The sequence below is a fragment of the Phascolarctos cinereus genome, unplaced genomic scaffold (assembly GCF_003287225.1).
Source record: "Phascolarctos cinereus isolate Bilbo 61053 unplaced genomic scaffold, phaCin_HiC Scaffold_2;HRSCAF=192, whole genome shotgun sequence".
In the NCBI taxonomy this organism is placed as follows: Eukaryota; Metazoa; Chordata; class Mammalia; order Diprotodontia; family Phascolarctidae; genus Phascolarctos; species Phascolarctos cinereus.
In genome coordinates, this window is record NW_027555625.1 from 373668235 (window position 1) to 373688311 (window position 20077).

The window sequence follows — 20077 nt, forward strand, 5'->3', positions numbered from 1 at the left end:
TAATATATTAATTAAATAAATAGAGATTTGGTCTCCTCCACATAGAGAAAATAAATTGAAGCTTCCAGCATTGGCCAAGAAAAGTACATTGGCAATTCTCATGCTCATAAGAACTAGATAAATAGGCTGCAAAATCTACTCCCTTCCCCCAAGACATACGATGTACATTACCTGAAGAGTCTTTGGTCCATACACTGTGCACGCACTCTTTTAAAAGTGCCTTTTGTGTGAAAATATTAAATTGAGTGTTCCGACGCCTGGTGGCACTGCAGGCTAAGAAGGGGAACCGAGGGCTCCGCCTCTCAGCCTCCATCACAGGGAAAAACTATTGTCTTTCCGGAAAGACGGGAGCTTCCTGAGAGCAAAACAACACTGTGAATTGGGACTAGATCTAAATCTCCTCACTGAATAACTGAGAATGTTTTTTATCTGAAGGACGCGTCCAGAAAGGCACAATGAAGGTTATGCTAGACACAGCTCGGCGGGTAAGGAAAATACTGCTTCTGGTTATTTTGATGCGCGTGGGCGATGTGGGTTTGCAGCCTAAGGAGGCTCCTTGGTGGCTAATGTGGCAAAGGCCCTGGGACTGGAGGTGGGGTAGCTGTCAGCCTGGAAAACGGGGTTCTTTCAAAGCATACATAACTAAGCGTATTTGCAGCTTATCTGTGAGACTGAGAGATGAGAGAGTGCTTTTGAAAGGAGAAACTGGACTGGTAGGAGCTAAGCTGTCTCTCCAAAGTCTGTGTCTTACTGGAAAACTCTGCACTTCATCCAGACTGAGACACAAATGTTCGTATTCCTGGACTCAAAGACTCCCCCAGAACATCCGTGAAAGCAACACTCCTGGGATTGCGTCACAGCTTGAAACTGCCCTGAACGTAGACTAGGAAGCAACAGTATCCCAAAATAGCTGATCAGACCCCAGCTTTTATTTTCACAATAAAATTGGAGCTAGAGCAGAGGGCAAAATTGAAGTCCAATTAGTGTTAAAAACCGACAAACCGTCTGGTCCAGAGTGGGTGGAGTCTCTGCACCCAGGTCCAGAACTTCCCAAGTCCTCATCGAGTCTGTGGAACTTAATGAGAATGGACAAAAATCATGGAGAAATAGCTTTCCTATTTACTACTCTTTTCGTGACGCCAGGAGTCACCTTTTCAAAAGCAGTAACTTTTTGAAAACAATTCAGTATCTGGTGATCTTCTCTCTGAGGGCTCTTGATTTCCGAAGCATTTCCATTTAATTGTAAATGTGAAGCCCTGTAACAGCCGGAGCAAGTGCATGATGTTTTTCGTTCTGACTTTGAATCCTAAGGATTATGTCTTTTGGCTGACCATGTGATCATTTAGCATCTCAAGAGCTAGCCTGAGACTATTTTTAAAAACTGTGTTCTGAGATTACAGTTGAAAGAAAAATAGTAGTAGCCTCAGAGATGGGAAGATCTGGGTTCAAGTTACAGCTTTGACACTTAACTGGTTGGGTGTGACCCTGGGCAAGTCCCTACCACCTAGTGCTCTAGACATTTCTCTAAGACTCTTAGTTGCTGAGATGGTAGTTACCTGCAGTAATTGAGGAATTTTCTTCATCAGGAAGTTCCATATTCCAATGAAATCACTGGTGTAGTTCATATTGCCTCCTCTATTTAGGGAGAATTGCCCAGAGGAAAAAGGAAGGCTGGTTTGCCACATGGATAAGAGAATTTTGCCCTAAATCTCCTGTGGAGAACTGCTACTACTTGGTAACCCAGGGAAAAATGGACAAAGAGAGCAAAAGCACATCAAATATAGGCATTATGACTCTCCATAAGATATCCTACAGTAATAGTAAGAAATCCTAAGACCAGTATGACAACCTCATCTTCTACTTGCATCTTCTACTTGACATTTCTCTGCACTTCTACCAGTTATACTATGTTCATCCTTCTTTACCAATGAAAGAAAAAGAAACACATTGCAGATTGTAACTACTTCAGCCAAATGGACTCTTCCTGGCCCTCTAGATGACATCCAAATTGGGAGCCTGTCCTGTACTAAGAGCATGAAGCATATCTGACCAGTCAATTGGGAAGCAGTGAATTCAAGTCTTGAAATTCAAAAGCTGTGGTGCTGGGACAGGGAGGAAGACCCTAATTCTAATTCCAGAGTGATAATTTATTTCCCATCCTAGTGTTCCCCAACCCCATTTCTGTTACAAACCAAATAATCTAGTTACTAGTGGATTAAAATGTTTATGAATATTTAACTTCTTTTTCTTTCCTTTATCCTTAGAAATAATATAGTTGTAAAATATTAGAGTTGGAAGGAATGATAGAGATCCAGCTCTTGCATGTTACAAATGAGAAAACAGGTAAAGAGAAACTAAATAACTTGCTCAAAATTTCAAAGTTCATTAGCAGCAGAGCCCAGACTCAGACTCTAATCTTCTAATACCCAAGTCATCAATTTTTCCATTCTGCCTTCTCTTCTTTGGCATCTTCTGTGTTTTGCTATTTTAGCTAATATATTTTTGAGGCTAAGATGAAAATGTTTCCCTGTTCAATGAACAGATTTCAAGATTTCAATACCGTGTTCAAGAGGATTTCCAAAGAACATGACCAACTAGAAGCAAATGCATCAGAGATATCCTGCAATGTTGTATTTTCAAGGAAACAGAGAATGTTATCTAGTTCAACACCCCCAATTATGAAGATATTCCCTCTCCTACACCCTTATCAGGTATTCATACAATCTTCTTGAATACTTTCAGTGATGAAGAATTTACTACTTCACCTTGCAACTTATTCCACTTTAAAGTTTTAATTTTTGAAAATTCTTCAATTTCACCTAAAATATGTCTGTTTGTATATTCCATCCAATGGTCCTAGTTCTGTCTCTGGAATCTACACAGAAGTCTGATCATTTTTCTATTTGACAGCCCTTCAAATATCTAAAGATATGTATTCTCCTCCCCTCCCCACATTCATAACAAAAGTCATCTTCTCTTTTCTCATTTCTTCAGTTTTTCCTAATATGATCATGGGATAAACTCCAGTTTTTAAATGTTCCTCTTAACAAGTGTCACCAAGAACAATACCTTTGGGAAAACATGTGATTAGACAAGTGAAAATTGCGGTGGCTCTCTATTCCATGCAATCAAAGAATGCAAAATAATTTTTGACAGATGGATCACACTTAGGCTTGCAGCCAACTACATGGAAAAGCTACATGGAATACTGTAAAAGACTTACACTGAGAAGAGTGGTAAAGATAAAATGATTACTTTAATGACCTGTGGATTCAGAACCATCTCAGTATCCCATTCATTATCCCCTGATTGTTGCATTGAGGTTTTTTTTAGAATAAAGATTCTTGGCATTCCCTGTTATTACATCAATGTGACTACAACTGAAAAAAGAAGACATGTCTCTTCTTATTCTGAGAAGATTGAGAGGAAACATAATATCCTTTATATTAGTTGTGAGTCCTACTTTTTACTTAATTATGGTCTTCTCTAATTCTCAAACTGTTCTCACTGAGATTTAGATGTTGTAAAAGCACAGGTGTCCCAAGCCCGCTACAGTTACATATAACTCTCTATAATAATTTGTGCGTGTTTCGCATGGAAAAATAAAATAACACACCCTTTTAATTACAAAAAGAGCTCAATATCTCCCTTTGAAAACTAAACACATAAAGTATTACTGCCTGAGACAGAAATCTTTATGCCATTGAAAATTCGATTGAGAAAGTAAAATTCTCAATCAGGTCGCATGGTGGCGCTGCAGGATAAGAAGGAGAATAACTGATGTGCAAAAAACAAATCCCGCATCCTCCATTACTCTGCCTCAGAGTGGCACTAACCAAAGAAAGCCAGCTTTGTTAGCAGGAGCTGGTGGAGAGCGGGCTTCCCAGAAGTAGTTATTTATCCACAGTATATCGTGGTGTCCAGAGGTGTGGATTGAGAGAAACTAACAATATTTTTAAAGGGGTCGGCATGGAAGCAGACAAGAACGCAATTCGGGGACAAAGGCAAGTTCTGCTTTTCTTTGTTTTGCTGTGCATGTCTAAGGCGGGTTCGGAGCCCGGGAGGTTTTCTGTGGCAGAGGAAATGGAAAGCGGCTCGTTTGTAGGCAATGTGGTTAAAGCCCTGGGACTAGAAATGGGGGAGCTATCTAATAGGAGCGCCCGGGTAGCTTTTAAAGGAGACAAACAGTATTTGCAGCTCAATCTTGAAACCTGGGATCTACTCATAAAAGAGAAACTGGACCGGGAGGAATTGTGTGGGCCTACCGATTCCTGCGTATTGCCTTTCCAGATATTACTAGAAAACCCATTTCAAATTTTGCTGGCTGAGTTGCTAGTACGAGACATAAATGACCATTCGCCTTTGTTCCTGGACAAGGAGATGTTCCTGAAAATCCTTGAGAGCAGTCCTCCTGGAAAGATAATCCGTTTAGACGGTGCACAGGATTTGGACGTTGGGATCAACAGTCTCCAAAACTACACCATCAGCCCTAATTCCCATTTCCAAGTTCAAATACGTGCACGCAATGACGGCAGGAAGTACCCAGAGCTGGTGCTGAGCAAAGCTCTGGATCGAGAGGAACTGACTGAGATACGATTAACTCTCACTGCCTTGGATGGTGGGTCTCCGCCTAGGTCTGGGACTTCCCAAATTCGAATTTTCGTAGTGGATGTCAACGATAACACTCCTGAGTTTGAGCGACAGAATTATGAGGTGAGGATTCCCGAAAACAGCCCCCCAGGCTCTCTAGTTGTGGTGGTGCATGCTACAGATTTAGATACAGGCAATAACGGAGAAGTATTTTACACATTTTCCTACGCCTCCGAAGACATTCGCAAAACTTTTCAAATAGATCGATCTTCAGGAGAAATTTCACTAATAAAAACAGTGGATTATGAAGCAACTCAATATTATGAAATCGATATTGAAGCCACAGACGGTGGAGGCCTTTCTGGAAAATGCACAGTTCTAATCCATGTGATAGATCTGAATGACAATCTGCCCAAACTGACCATGTCCTCACTTACCAATCCCATTCCAGAGAATTCACCTGAGACTGTGGTAGCTATTTTCAGGGTTTCAGATCTGGACTCTGGAGAAAATGGAAAGGTGGTTTGCTCCATCCAGGATGATCTTCCTTTTGCCCTGAAACCTTCTGTTGAGAACTTCTATACATTGGCAACAGAGGGAGCACTGGACAGAGAGAGCAGGGCTGAGTACAACATCACTATTACAGTCACAGATTTGGGATCCCCCAGGCTCAAATCCGAGCACAATCTCATGGTGCTCATCTCTGATGTCAATGACAACCCCCCAGTGTTTACTCAGAGAGCCTATGAACTGTACCTGCAGGAGAACAACAGCCCTGCCCTCCACATTGGCAGTGTCAGTGCCAGTGACAGGGACTCAGGAATCAATGCCAAAGTCACCTACTCTCTGCTGCCTCCAGAGACTGGAGACCTGCCCCTCTTCTCCTACATCTCCATCAACTCAGACAATGGCCATCTCTATGCTCTGAGATCCCTGGATTATGAAGCTATCCAAGCTTTCCAATTCATTGTGAGGGCAGCTGATGGTGGTTCCCCGTCTCTGAGCAGCCAGGCTCTAGTTCAGGTTTTGGTAGAAGATGAGAATGACAACTCTCCTTTTGTGCTATACCCCCTGCAGAATGGCACAGCTCCCTGCAATGACCTGGTGCCCAGAGCTGCAGAGCCAGGGTACCTGGTGACCAAGGTGGTAGCTGTGGATAGGGACTGGGGACAGAATTCTTGGCTTTCCTACCAGCTGCTCAAGGCCACAGACCCAGGACTCTTCACTTTGTTGGCCCATAATGGAGAAGTTCGAACAGCAAGACCCATCAGTGACAGAGATGCCATCAAGCAGAAGCTCTTGGTGCTGGTGAAGGACAATGGGCAGCCTCCTCTGTCCACAGCAGCCACACTGAATGTGCTCCTGGTGGATGGCTTTTCTGAGCCCTACATTCAGCTTCCAGATGCAACTGAGGAGGAGGTGCAGACTGATTCCCTTACCACCTACCTAGTCATTTCCCTGGCCTCTGTCTCCTGTCTTTTCCTGTTCTCTGTTATTATGTTCATTGCCATTCGCCTGTGGAAGAGGAATACGGATGCTAATGATGGTAATCAATTTGATCCAAATGGTCCTTTCCCAGGCTACTTGGTGAATGGGACAGGGACCTTGTCACAGAATTATCATTATGAGGTGTGTCTGACCAGTGGCTCAGGGACCAGTGAATTCAAATTCCTGAAGCCAATTATTCCCAGGATCCCTGCTCAGGATAATAGGAGGGATTTGGAAGAAAACCCATCCTTCAGGAATAGCTGTGACTTCAATTAGGGATAGAAATATTTTGCATGCATTGCCATTATGTTTTGTCATTATTTTTATCCTTTTATTTTCTATCTTACTGTGACAAGAGAAGAATTTATTTTAAAAGCGTAGGTGATAAAATTTTCATGTTCTTTCCCCTGCTACTCTTTCTTTGATTTTTTTTTCTTTCTGTATTTGAATTTTGTGCAGGTTATGCTAGTTCCAAATCTATTTCTAAGAATGAATGAGATACTTCATTTTTGCATTCTCATTTCAAACTTGGATTTCAACGTTTGTGATGCAATTAAATTCACAAACTTCATTTAGGACACTAAAACTTTTTCTCTGCCATGGACTACATTAGCTCTCTTAATCTGTATTACTTGTTAGGATATGTTTTCTAAGATTGCATTAGTCCCTTTCTTATCTTCAATCTAACTAATGATTTATTGATAGCATACAAACTTTGGTTGGGACACTCACAAAAAGACAACGAGGAAACATGTGCTTCTGCCTCACTGCTCCTATTAGATCTCAGCCTTTGGTTATGAGAAATGAAACCACCTCTACATAATCACAGCCCATGCAATCAGCTCTTTTACAATTAACCATAGGATCTATTGTGCTATTATTATCCACATTTTACAGATGAGGAAATTGAGGTAGCGTTTAAGTGACTGACACAAGATTATGTATCTAGTTGATGTTTAAAGCCAAATTTGAACTCACATCTGTCCTGTCTCCAGGTACAGCACTCTATAAATTGTATCATCTTCCTTTATGGAAGCAATTAACAAAAATCACTCTATATGGCAAGCTATTCCAAAAAGCTAATGTATCAAGTTTTGTAGAAATTCAATACTTCCCCAAGAAGACAGCATGCCCATTTGATGTCCAGTTGCTTTAGTAGCATTATAAATTAATGACAAAAACTAATATCCTTTACCATAAGACCAACATAACCCAGAAACATGTGGGACTTAGATTGTAAAGTAGAATTCTACCTGTAAAGTAGAATTGGATAGTATGATGAATTGATTTTTTTTTAAATAATATTTTTCCTCATGACTTTTCATGGCCTTCTGAATAGTAAGAGATAGAAGAATTGAATAGATTGTGTCAGATTTGCCAGTACCAAAGCAAATATTCAAATAAAATAAATCTTAAAACTGTACATAAAATGGAAAATTTCCATGATTCAAAAAATGAAAGCACATGTTAAAAAATTTTAAAAAGTAATAAAAATTTTTATGTTTGCTTCTGGATCCCCTTCTGAATAACTTTTTTTCCCCTTCTATGTATTTTTGTTTTGATGCTGTCTTATTCTCTTAATAATTATGTACATAGTTTTATACAGTGTGTAATTGTTTCTTGGGGTGTTCTTTTTATAGTTTGCATTACTTCATATAACTTTTCCCATATTTATTTGTATTCTTCATATTGCCTTTCCTTTCAGCATTATAATAGATTTCATTAAATACCTATGTCACAATTGGCTATTATTCCAGAATCATTGGGCACATTGTTTCCAGGTTTGTTTTGTTTTTGTTTATTAGAAATGGTATTGCTAGGAATATTTTTGTCCAATTGAAGCTTTGTTTCATCCAGTAACACTCTTAATATTTGGTCTGTAGTGGGATCAATAGTTCAAAGAGTGAGTTTTGTAGCTATTATTGTGTGATATCTGCTTTCCAAAGTATTGTTTCAGTTTACATTCTTATAGCAATATGGGACTTGTGCCTGTTTTCCTGCAGCTGCATGAGCTTTGAATTTTATCATTTTTGTCTATTATCATATCATTGTCAATATAATGGATGTAAGATGGTATCTCAGAGTTGTTTTAAATTAAATTGCTTTGATTAGTAAAAAGTTGGAATATTTTATGTTGTCTTTTATAGCCTCTGAATCTTTTTTTTTTCTCAAGAACTAGATATTAAAATCTTTTATCTGGGTGTCTATAGAGCAATGACATAACAATTAAACGTGTTAAAATGTAATGGACTTCTTTAGGTGATAATGTATTTCCAAAAACTGAAGATTTCAAGCTGAGGTTTTATGACAATTTATCAGGAATGTTGTAGAGGTACTTGTGCTTTAGGTAAGGGATGGACAAGTGGAAGTAGATTGATGAAGTCAAAAGCTCTTCATTTGGAAGCAGATTAACTTGAGTTGGAATCCTCAATTTGCCACTCTCTACCTCTATGAATTTGGCAGAGTCACTAAGTCTCTTGGACATCAGTTTCCTCATCTTCAAAGGAAGAGGTTAGACTAGTTACCCTTTAAGATCCCTTTTAATTATAAGTCTATGATCTTAAATGACTTCCGAGGTCCCTTCCAAATATTAGGTGATATGAATCTATGAAAAATTTGTTGTTTAAGAAAATATTTACAAATGTATTTACAAAAGATACAAATTTCATTGTAAAAAGTTTAAGGGAATGGCCAATCACAGACACCTTCATCAAGAATGAAGAGCGTTTCAAGTTTGGTGATATTATTCACTCTTTAGAAAAGATTCAGTTGTCTCAAGTGGTATTCACATGTGTCCGAAGTATTAAAAACCAACACAAGAAATATGAGGATGGGTGAGGGGGAAGTCCCAAAGCTAAAGCACTCTCAAGTGGTCAGCATTAGCCAATCCTTTAGGAAGATAAGTCCTTTCTTTTCTTTTGATTTTCCTGTGGCTATTTTACGAAAGTACAGATTCACAGTAGATCGTTACCTTTATCTGTTGTACAATGAGGATGCTCCCACTCAGGGACTTTTTTCAGGATTCAGGGGCTGATGCAAAGGTTCTAGATCTTCTCTTCCCTATCCCAGAAAATTCTCTTCCCCAGCACAACAAATTTGGTGAGAAGGTAACCTTGTAGACATGTTTTTAGAAGAAAGCTGACTGAGCAAAGTTTGAAAACATGTGTCATCCAAGCTACCACCCCTCCTAATCTAACCAATTTTAGTCACTTCCACCTCTCCTTCCTGTTTCCCTCTTGACCAACAGATTACTTGTCAAGTCTCTTGGAAAATACAAATGACATAGGGTTTCCTCAATCTAGACTCAGACAGGTGTGTTTCAAGGGAAAGAAGCCAGCTCACATAAAGGGATAATAGGATAAAGAATCTGCTTCACAAAGTTCTTCCACAATTCCAATTGTGCAGAACAACAGACTTTACTTTACCAAAAATGACCCAGCTGAAGCAGATAGGAAAGGACAACTCAGATAACTCATGAACTAATCTCGCCAACATGGCCAGGAGGGAAAACTTCAGCTGATGGAAACCCAACAAAGCAGAAAAAAGTACATATGAGTTCTTTAGCCTACCAGGGCCTTGGCTTTCACTTCACTTTGCCCCATCTTGTGGCCTTTTTACAGATCAGTCAGGTGATCTTTCTGGTACTGGGGCATGGCTTTGCTAAGATGGCAAGTCTTGTCTCTCATTTGGCCTATGCCCAGTAGCTGCATCAATGAGTTGGCAGACCCTACATGGTTTGCAGACTCATATGTTTTAATGGGTTTAGAGGTTCAGGGAACATTAGAGATTCACACCAGGAGTTCTTAACCTGAGATTTGTAACTTCAAAGAATTTCACAACTGTGTTTCAATATGGTTTATTTCCTTTGTAATCTGGCTTATTTTATCTTATGCATTTAAAGACATTATTCTGAGGAGGGGTCCAGAACCTCACCCCAGACTGCTAAAGAGGTCCATAAAAAAAAAAGTTAAAAACTTCTGATCTAGACCAACCTCCTTCTTTTATGTATGAGGAAAATGAAGCTCCAGAAGTGCTGTGACTTGCCTAAGAACACAGAAATAGTAACACAGCTAGGATTTCAACCCAGATCCTCTGACTTCAAATTCAGTGCTCTTTCCACTATAGGGAGATGTGCTATTTGCTTCTCTGCATTTATGAGCTTTCCCCTACCCCCATCATCTGAAAAATAATGACCACCTAGAAAGTGTGGGGCAAAGTTCCAGAAAAACAGAATATCTTCATTTCAATTTTTAGAGATGAAAGTACTAATTCTTTGATGTACAAGTTTTGTATAGTCTAGTGCAAGTTTCCTGTATTGGACACATGGAGACGATGTTGTGTTTCCTTTACTTGCTGATTTTCTGGCTATGAAAGTCACTTTAATCTCTCATACCATCATTTTTCTCATCCTTAAAAACCTGTAGTACCTACATCACAGGTAGAATCAGATGAGATAAAGTGTAAACAACACTTAGCAAATCTTAAAAGGTTACATCAATATAGGCTATTATTGTTATTCAATGTGTTATTAATTAAATGCTTAGTATCACATACTAAATACTTATGTCTGTCTCTTTGTGATCCCACTCATTTTCTTGGCAGAGATAGTTTGCTATTTCCTTCTTCATCTCATTTTACAGATGAGGAAACTGAGGCAAACAGGGTCAAGTAACCTGCCTAGAATCACACAGCAAAGTGTATGAGGCTGGATTTGAACTCAGGAAGAGGACTCTTCCTGACTCCAGGCCTGGCTCTTTATCCACTGTGCCACCTAGCTGCCCTAAACACCTTTATAGCATTATCAAGTGCAGCCACAATTTTCTAAGGGAAAGAACCAATCTTTCACAGAAGACTGGAGCTGGTGCTACAGACTAAGGAGAAGGAAAGGTGCTACATATATTGATGGATGCAAACAAAAATATGCAGGTATCAGATGCTGAAGAAAGAGAAGGAAAGCTTTATTAGTGCAAGTCTGGGAAGGGGGCAGGAAGGCTTTGTGTGCTCTTGTATTCCCAGCTTTCAACTAACTCATCAAAAGAATAAGCTACTGAGACGGCACCTTAGTTGGATCTTATTTCTTGGCAGAGGTCACCCAATAAACAATGGATATGGAAATCTCTTCAGTTAGCCAGCTAAGGCAAGTTCTTCTTGTTTTGCTTGGCGTTTCTGAGACAGGCTCAGATTTGGAGCAATATTTACTGGAAGAGAAAATGGTGGTGGTAGAGGGAGGCTCCTTTGTGGCCAGTGTGGCAAAAGCCCTGGGGCCAGAGGTGAGACAACTGTCTAACCATGGAGACTGAGGCACTTTCAAAGGGAGCAAAGAGTATTTGCAGCCAAAGGAGGGGATCTGCTCCTGAGAGAGAAAATGGACCAGGAGGAGCTGTGCAGCCCCACCACTCTCTGTGTGGTGTCTTTCCAGATCTTACTGAAAAATCCCTTTCACATTGTTTGGGCTGAGTTGATGGTACAGGACATTAATGATCATTCACCAGTGTGAGATAATTCATCACACTGAGATGATCTTGCAAATTCCTGAGAGAACCTTCTCCGGGACTTTGTTCCTACTGAAAAGTGCACAAGATTTAGAAGTAGGAAACAACAGTCTCCAGAATTGTACTGTCAGCCCCAATTTCCAGTTCCACATTTTAAAATTCAAAACAGCAGAAGGGAAAGAAACATTCAGAGCTTGTATTAGATTAAACATTAGATCAGGAGGAGCAGCCTGAGGTCAGATAACTCTCATTGTAGTGGATGGTGCAGCCCCACTCAGGTCTGGGACTGCCCTAGTCTGAGTCTTTGTAGTCGATATTCATGATAATGCACCTGTATTTGCTCTGTTTCAGTACAAGAGTTAGATCCCTGAGAACAGGCCCATTGGATACAAGGTTGTCACAATTGGAGCCACAGATCTAGATGCAGGAAATAACATAGAAATATCCTATACATATTTACATTCCTCTGAAAACATTTGTAAAACTTCAACTTAAGAACTCCAGGCAACTTTGTCTAAGGGAGAAAGTAGATTCCGAGTAAACTCAGTCTGACACCATAATATTCAGAACACAGATGGAAGGAGCCTTGCTGGAGAAGGTACTGTAATTGTTGAAATGATGGATCTGAAGGACAATTCCCCTGAGCTGACCATGTCTTCGCTTACCAGCCCTGTCCCAGAAAACTCATCTGGAGACCCTAGCTGCTGTTTTCAGTGTTTCAGATCTGGACTCTGGGGGAAATAGAAATATGGCTTGCTCCATCCAGGATGATCTTCCCTTTGCCCTGAAACCTTCGGTTGAGAACTTCTATACATTGGTAAAAGAGGGAACACTGGACTGAGAGGAGGGTTGAATATAACATCACTATTACAGTCATGGATTTGGGATCTCCGAGGCTCAAATATGAGCACAATATCATGGTGCTTGTCTATGATGTCAATAATAAATCCCCATTTTTTACTCAGAGAGTCTACAGCTGTACCTCCAGGAGAATAACAGTTCCACTCTCCACATTAGCAGTGTCAGTGCCAATGCCAGGGACTCAGGAATCAGTGCCAAAATCACCTACTTCCTGCTGCCTCCAGAGACTGGAGACCTACCCTTCTACATTGCCATCAACTCAGACAGTGGCCACCTCTATGCTCTGAGATACCTGGATTATGAAGCTATCCAAGCTTTCCAGTTCACTATGAGGGCAGTTGATAGTGGCTTCTCAACCCTGAGCAGCCAGGCTCTGGGTCAGGTTTTGGTAGAAGATAAGAATGATAACTCTCCCTTCATACTGTACCCCCTTCTGAGTTACTTGGTGCCCAGAGCTGCAGAGTCAGATTACCTGGTGACCAAGATGATGGCTGTGGATGGGGACTAACAACAGAATCCCTGGCTTTCCTACCAAATGATCAAGGCCACAGACCAGGACTCTTCACTTTGTGGGTCCACAATGGGGAAGTGTGCACAAGGAGGCCCATCAGTGGCAGAGATGCCATCAAGCACAGGATCCTGGTGTTGATGAAAGGCAATGGGTATTGAACATACTCTTGGTAGATGGCTTCTCTGAGCCCTACCTGCAACACCCAGATGCACCCAAGGAGCAGTTCCAGACTGAATCCCTCACCATCTATCTAATCATTTCCCTGGCATCCATCTCCTTTCTCTTCCTGATCTCTATGACTATTTTCATTATTATTCACTTGTAGAAGAGGAAGAGGGATACCAGTGATGGTTTTTTATATGATCCAAGTAACCCCTTTCCAGGACACTTGGTGGATGTCAGCAGGACCAGGACCCTGTGCCAGAGCTATCAGTATGAGATGTGTCTGGCCAGTGGCTCAGGGACCAAAGAATTCAAGTTCCTGAAGCCCATTATCCCCACTCTTCCTTTTGCTTAGGCATTTGGGAATAATTCCATGGAAAATCCACCCTTAAAGAATAGCATTTCCTCAAAGTAGTTTTAAGATGCACTTCACCAAATTATGTCCACTTCCCAGTATTGGTTTTCAACTTCTTGTAGCACATTAAAACAGACATTTTATGCTATTGTGTTATATTTTTCTTTTCTTCTTCTTCTTTTTGTTGTTTTTTTTGGCAAGGCAATTGGGTTAAGTGACTTGCCCAGGGTCACACAGCTAGTAAGTGTTATGTGTCTGAGGCCAGGTTTGAACTCAGGTCCTCCTGAATCCAGGGCCAGTGCGCCACCTAGCTGCCCCTATTGTGTTATATTTTCCATCCCATTCTCCTCCTCACACACATTTTCCTCTTCTCCCTGCATCCTCAGCCTACAAATCCTTCTTTCCTTAGTCTTTTTGTTCACTTTCTATACTTGGGTTTTCTCCAGGTTGGTGTTCCCCATTGTTATTACTATTAGGAAAGAATGAACTGTGACATATTTTCTTTTCCATTTCAAACTTATAATTTAATTATTTCTTCCAAATTGATTTAGTGAATGTGTTCCAAGCTACCCAAACTTAGATTCTGCTGAATTCTTGCCTCAGGTTTGATTTCCTTTGTCAATGAAAAAAAATACTGTGAAGTTTTCATCCTCATGTCAATGAATACAATTTTGGCTCTCCTAAATGGTAATTTTGGTCTGGTTCACTTTTAGATTTTTTCACTTTTGTATTATAAAATTTTCAGTATCCTGCAAATATCTTACAACCTTCCTCTGGTCATTTTAATTTTACAATAACTCCTTTTTCTTGATACCTGTATTATTAGCTGGCATTAATGTAGTAAAATGTTGAGTATCATTGAAAGTATTCTCTGAACAATGGTACCTGGTGTTCATCAGCTGTAATAATTGTGGTCAGAAAAATAAATAGCACTAAGGAATTGATATAAAATGTTAAGAATATACTTTTATCAAAAATACACTTTTATGAAGATAACTAAGGATGGAAATGAATTATTCTGAAGAGGGAATGTATCTAGCTTAAGTGAAATCTAATCGTGAAGGAAGCATAGTGATGTGATTTCTCAATTGTCAATAACATCATAAATTAGTATCAATGGCTAATCTTTATTTGTTCAACGAATACATTGTAAGAGATCATATGAGGTATGGTTTGTAGTGCCTTTCTTCTGAAATTCCTTACTTTGCTGGTCCTTGTAGAAGCCATAGACCAAAGAGAAAAAGTCATTTCACATGAATATTTATTTTCTTTCTTTTGAATTATTTCAGTAATCTCATTGTTTAGTATGCTAATCCAGGAGTGTGACCTCCTTGGCCAAATGGTTTGCTTTTATAATATCTAAGTTCCTGGCCTTTAAGGGGCTCTATTGTGAGACCATTTGAATGTGGTCACAGAATTTCAGACCTAGAAAGATTATTTATCTAGATCTAGATAGTAGATCTAGAGCTGAAAGATATCAAGTAAGTCATCTGGTCCAACCCTCACATTTTATGGATAAAGAAACTGAAGACTAGGAGATTAAATATCTAGCCCAGAATTACACAAGTACAGAGAGAAGCAGGATTTCAGGGAATGTTGACTCCCTCTAATCTAATACAATATTCCCTCCTAATCCAATTTAGACAAACTCTAAATTATTCCTTATTGCCCAGAGTCAGATCAATGAATCACCTTCCAAGAGATGTCCTTTGTTACAGGAAAAAACAAAATTCCCCTGGACCCAGATCCTAGGGGATGGATTTCCAGGGAAAATAAATAAACTCAAACTGTTAGGCAGTAGAAAGTGATATCCCATCATTGTTGTGAAGCATTCCACAATTCTTTCTGTCAGTTCTGTTATGCAGAGTCTCTAATAACCACCAATATCGGATCAGGACTGATCAAATGCATGCATTCTCTTCAAGTGCTTAGACGGGAGAGAAAATTTTTAGGCTGAATATAGAGGCCTAGATGTATTCTTTCCTGCATCACACTTGCCATTTATTTTTACACTCCCTCAAAGTCTCTGAAAGTCATCTCCCGTAAGTTTCCTGGATGAGTCTGTGGCATTTTCTCAACCTCAATCATGTGTCTATAATGACCTAGTGGCTACATTTAGGACCTGGAAATCCTGCATTCTTTTCACTTTTCTTAGCTTGAAAATATACTTAGATCTATGAGGTATCGAAATTGCCCTAAAACAGGACATGGTGTCATTCCTGGGTGTATACAACACTGATACAGATCACCCTGTTCAGATCAAGGTATATCCCTTGGAAATACAGAGAATTCATGTTTTGAAATCGCGTAACAAGAACGTTTGGAATGACATTATCAACTATGCCGTGTAAAGACAGATCCACATGGTGGCGCTGCAGACTAAGAAGAGGCAAAGAGAGGTACACGGCTACTCCAAGACTCAGAAAGACAACCCTGAATCAGTCGAGAAGGAGAGGGGAAGCTTTGTTAGCTGGAAATGGGGAACTGGACTGCATCTACATTTTTCTGAGGTTTCTCTGGCTACTGTTTGCGGTCGAACCAGGCTGCTCTGAGAGGAGGGGCAACAGAGCCGGAAGGGACAATGATTCCGCAACAAAGGCAAGTTCTCTTTCTCCTTGTTCTGCTGGGTGTGTCTGGGGCGGCCTCACAGTCGCAGCAGTTTTCTGTAGTGGAGGAGATGGAGAGAGGATCCTTTGTGGACAATGTGGCAAAGGCCCTGGGCTTGGAGGTAGGGGAGCTGTCAAATCGGGGGGCCAGAGTTGTTTTCAAAGAGAACAAAGAGTATTTACAGCTGCACCCTAAAACTGGGGATCTGCTCCTGAGAGAGAAATTGGATCGGGAGGAGCTGTGCGGCCCCGCTGAACCCTGTGTGCTGCCTTTCCAGATCTTACTGGAAAACCCCTTTCAGATTGTTCTTGCTGAGCTGATAGTGGAAGACATTAATGACCATTCACCAATGTTCCTAAACACTGAGATGGTACTGAAAGTCCCCGAGAACACATCCCCTGGAACTGTATTTATACTAGAAAATGCGCAGGATTTAGATGTAGGAAACAACAGTCTCCAGAACTACACAATCAGTCCTGACTCTCATTTCCACATTCAAATTCGAGGGGACCCAGAGGGCAGGAAACACCCAGAGCTTGTACTGGATAAAGTTTTGGATCGGGAGGAGCAGCCCGAAGTCATTTTAACCCTCACTGCGCTAGATGGGGAATCTCCACCCAGGTCTGGAACTGCCCAAGTTCGAGTGCTTGTAGTAGACATCAATGACAATGCACCTGTGTTTGCTCAGCCGCGTTATGAGGTTCAGATCCCTGAGAATAGTTCGATTGGATCCCGAGTTATCACAGTCTCAGCGACAGATTTAGATGCAGGAAATAATGCAGATATATCCTATATGTTATTGTATCCCTCTGAAATCATTCGTAAAACGTTTCAACTATCAGAGAAATATGGGGAGCTGTATTTAAAGGAAAAAGTAGATTTTGAGCTAATTCAGTCTTACACCATCAACATTCAGGCCACAGATGGTGGAAGCCTTTCTGGGAAATGTACTGTTATGGTTCAGGTGATAGACCTGAACGACAATCCTCCAGAGCTGACAATGTCTTCATTTAACAGTCCCATCCCAGAGAACTCTCCTGAGACAGTCGTGGCTGTTTTCAGGGTTTCAGATCTAGACTCTGGAGAAAATGGAAAGATGGTTTGCTCCATCCAAGATGATCTTCCTTTTGCCCTAAAACCTTCTATTGAGAACTTCTATACATTGGTAACACAGGGAGCACTGGACAGAGAGAACAGATCTGAGTACAACATCACTATTACGGTCACAGATTTGGGATCCCCGAGGCTCAAATCTGAGCACAATATCACGGTGCTCATCTCCGATGTCAATGATAACCCTCCCATGTTTACTCAGAGAGCCTACAAATTGTACCTCCGGGAGAACAATAGCCCTGCCCTCCACATTGGCAGTGTCAGTGCCAGTGACAGGGACTCAGGAATCAATGCCAAAGTCACCTACTCTCTGCTGCCTCCAGAGACTGGAGACCTGCCCCTCTTCTCCTACATCTCCATCAACTCAGACAATGGTCATCTCTATGCTCTGAGATCCCTGGATTATGAAACTATCCAAGCTTTCCAATTCACTGTGAGGGCAGCTGATGGTGGTTCCCCGTCTCTGAGCAGCCAGGCTGTGGTTCAGGTTTTGGTAGAAGATGAGAATGACAACTCTCCCTTTGTGCTGTACCCCCCTCAGAATGGCACAGCTCCTTGCCATGACCTGGTGCCCAGAGCTGCAGAGCCAGGGTACCTGGTGACCAAGGTGGTAGCTGTGGATAGGGACTGGGGACAGAATTCTTGGCTTTCCTACCAGCTGCTCAAGGCCACAGACCCAGGACTCTTCACTTTGTTGGCCCATAATGGGGAAGTTCGAACAGCAAGACCCATCAGTGACAGAGATGCCATCAAGCAGAAGCTCTTGGTGCTGGTGAAGGACAATGGGCAGCCTCCTCTGTCCACAGCAGCCACACTGAATGTGCTCCTGGTGGATGGCTTTTCTGAGCCCTACATTCAGCTCCCAGATGCAATCAAGGAGAAGGTGCAGACTGATTCCCTTACCACCTACCTAGTCATTTCCCTGGCCTCTGTCTCCTGTCTTTTCCTGTTCTCTATTATTATGTTCATTGCCATTCGCCTGTGGAAGAGGAAGAGGAATGCTAATGATGGAAGTCAATTTGATCCAAATGGTCCTTTCCCAAGCTACTTGGTGGATGTCAGTGGGACAGGGACCTTGTCCCAGAACTACCATTATGAGGTGTGTCTGACCAGTGGCTTAGGGACAAATGAATTCAAGTTCCTGAAGCCTATTAATCCCACCATTCCTCCTACTCAGGCAAGTGGGAAAGACTCTATTGAGAATCCAAATTTAAGGAATAGCTTTTGCTTCAATTAGGTTTGATGTGTGTTTTGATGCATTTAGAGACATTTTCCCTCCTTTCATCCTCCTCCACTTACCTCCCACTATTAGTTGCCTGTCTTCCAGTAGCTCAAGAGAATAGATTTTTATGCTATTGTGTTGTGTCATAATTTTTATCCTCTTCTTTCTCCTCCACACATTTTCTTCTTTTCCCTATATCTTTTCTCTGTAAATATTTCATCCTCTCCTTCCTTGTTTTTGATCTTGTGATATCTTTGAATTTTGTCCAGGTTGTTCTATTCCCATATCACTTTTCAAAATGAGTTAGAATTTAAAAATATTCTTTACTCAACAAATTTAGCAAATATGTTTTAAGATACTAAGTCTTGATTTTGATCAGGTACTCTCCTGTAGAGTTTGTCCTATCCTGTATCATCTGCAAAGGAATATTTTTCAAAATTTGAGTCTTATTATGTCAATAAAAAACAGCTGTGGTTCTCCTGAAGGGCAATTTTGGCATTTGTTCTAACCTTCTGGATGATTTTCTTCTTTTATTTCTCTTTCCTTTGGTGAAAGCTTTTCAAGGAGCAGCAATAATCTTCTAACCTTCTGGCTGTGGCCAGAAGACACGATCTTTTTTTAGAAAGCTTAACACATTCACTTTGATACTATTTTTAGGAGATGCATAGATTCCCCTGAAAATACTCTCATTTGTTGTTTCTGATTTCAATCCAGTCAAAGGATGATAATCCCTTTGTTTGTTTGTTTTTGCTAGACAATGGGGTTAAGTGACTTGCCCAGGGTTTGTGTGACCCTGTAAATAAATGTCAAGTGTCTGAGACCAGATTTGAACTCAAGCCCTCCTGACTTCAGGACCAGTGTTCTATCCACTGTGCCACCAGCTGCCCCTGTGATTTCAATCCAGAAAGTATTATATGTGTATCGGAAGTATAAGGAAAAACAAAGAACACTACAACATTGATGAAAAACTTTTAGGAATATATCTTTATGAAAGTAAGAGAATTAGATGATAAAGTATTGTGATAAAAGATGCATGTCAGTTTGGAGACAATTGTGAAGGATGCAAACTGGTCTGACCATTGAATTTTCCAATGGTATTATAAATGACCATTTCTAATCTTTACACATTCTTGAGTTGAGTGAGAAGAAGTGGTTTGGTTGGTGCCTGTGGCTATGTGGTGCTATAAAATCGTTCTAGTGAGTTACCTTGGACATGTTTATAACATTTTCCTCCTGAAATCTCATACATTGGATTTTACTCATCCTCCAAAAGCTTGTGACCAGAAAAACAAATTTAAATGAATATGTCTTTGTTTTCTCTTCCAGTTTTCTAAAAAAAAATTCCTACTTTGAGGAATATCTAGGTCAAGGGGGTCACACTCGTGGCCAAATGTGTGGTTTCAAATGCTCTGCTTTTACAGTATTTGTTAATGCCTTTAAAAAAAAAAGGGATTCCAGCTTGAGCCTTTCTCAGTTTTATCACAGAATGTAATACTTGAAAGGGTCCTCACAAGTCATGCACCCCCTTCACTTCCTGTTATATATTTAACGTTCAACAATGAAGAAATGCAATTTATAGTACACTACTAATTTTGTCACAAGATGTAATCACAGGATTGGAAAGTAGAAGAAAATTGTGCTTGTTTGAGACCAAAAATATTTTTATTACTTAAAAA

General features: G+C 40.5%; 2 protein-coding genes and 1 pseudogene across 2 annotated transcripts; all 3 read left to right on the forward strand.

The window, feature by feature from the left end:
* Window positions 1-350: 350 nt before the first annotated feature.
* LOC110220907 (protocadherin beta-2-like) lies at window positions 351-8208 on the forward strand. Its single transcript, XM_078150490.1, has one exon. The coding sequence runs from the start codon at window positions 3970-3972 to the stop codon at window positions 6352-6354; it is 2385 nt and encodes a 794-aa protein (XP_078006616.1). The 5' UTR covers window positions 351-3969; the 3' UTR covers window positions 6355-8208.
* A 4013-nt stretch (window positions 8209-12221) lies between these two features.
* LOC110220931 (protocadherin beta-3-like) lies at window positions 12222-13539 on the forward strand (annotated as a pseudogene).
* Window positions 13540-15837: 2298 nt separating this feature from the next.
* On the forward strand, window positions 15838-18885 carry LOC110220939 (protocadherin beta-2-like). Its single transcript, XM_021005230.2, has one exon. The coding sequence runs from the start codon at window positions 16041-16043 to the stop codon at window positions 18414-18416; it is 2376 nt and encodes a 791-aa protein (XP_020860889.1). The 5' UTR covers window positions 15838-16040; the 3' UTR covers window positions 18417-18885.
* Window positions 18886-20077: the final 1192 nt, after the last annotated feature.

What these genes read in the sequence shown, in the direction of transcription:
- LOC110220907 (XM_078150490.1), top strand. Translation starts at nt 3,970, where the DNA reads ATGGAAGCAGACAAGAACGCAATTCGGGGACAAAGGCAAGTTCTGCTT.
- LOC110220939 (XM_021005230.2), top strand. Translation starts at nt 16,041, where the DNA reads ATGATTCCGCAACAAAGGCAAGTTCTCTTTCTCCTTGTTCTGCTGGGT.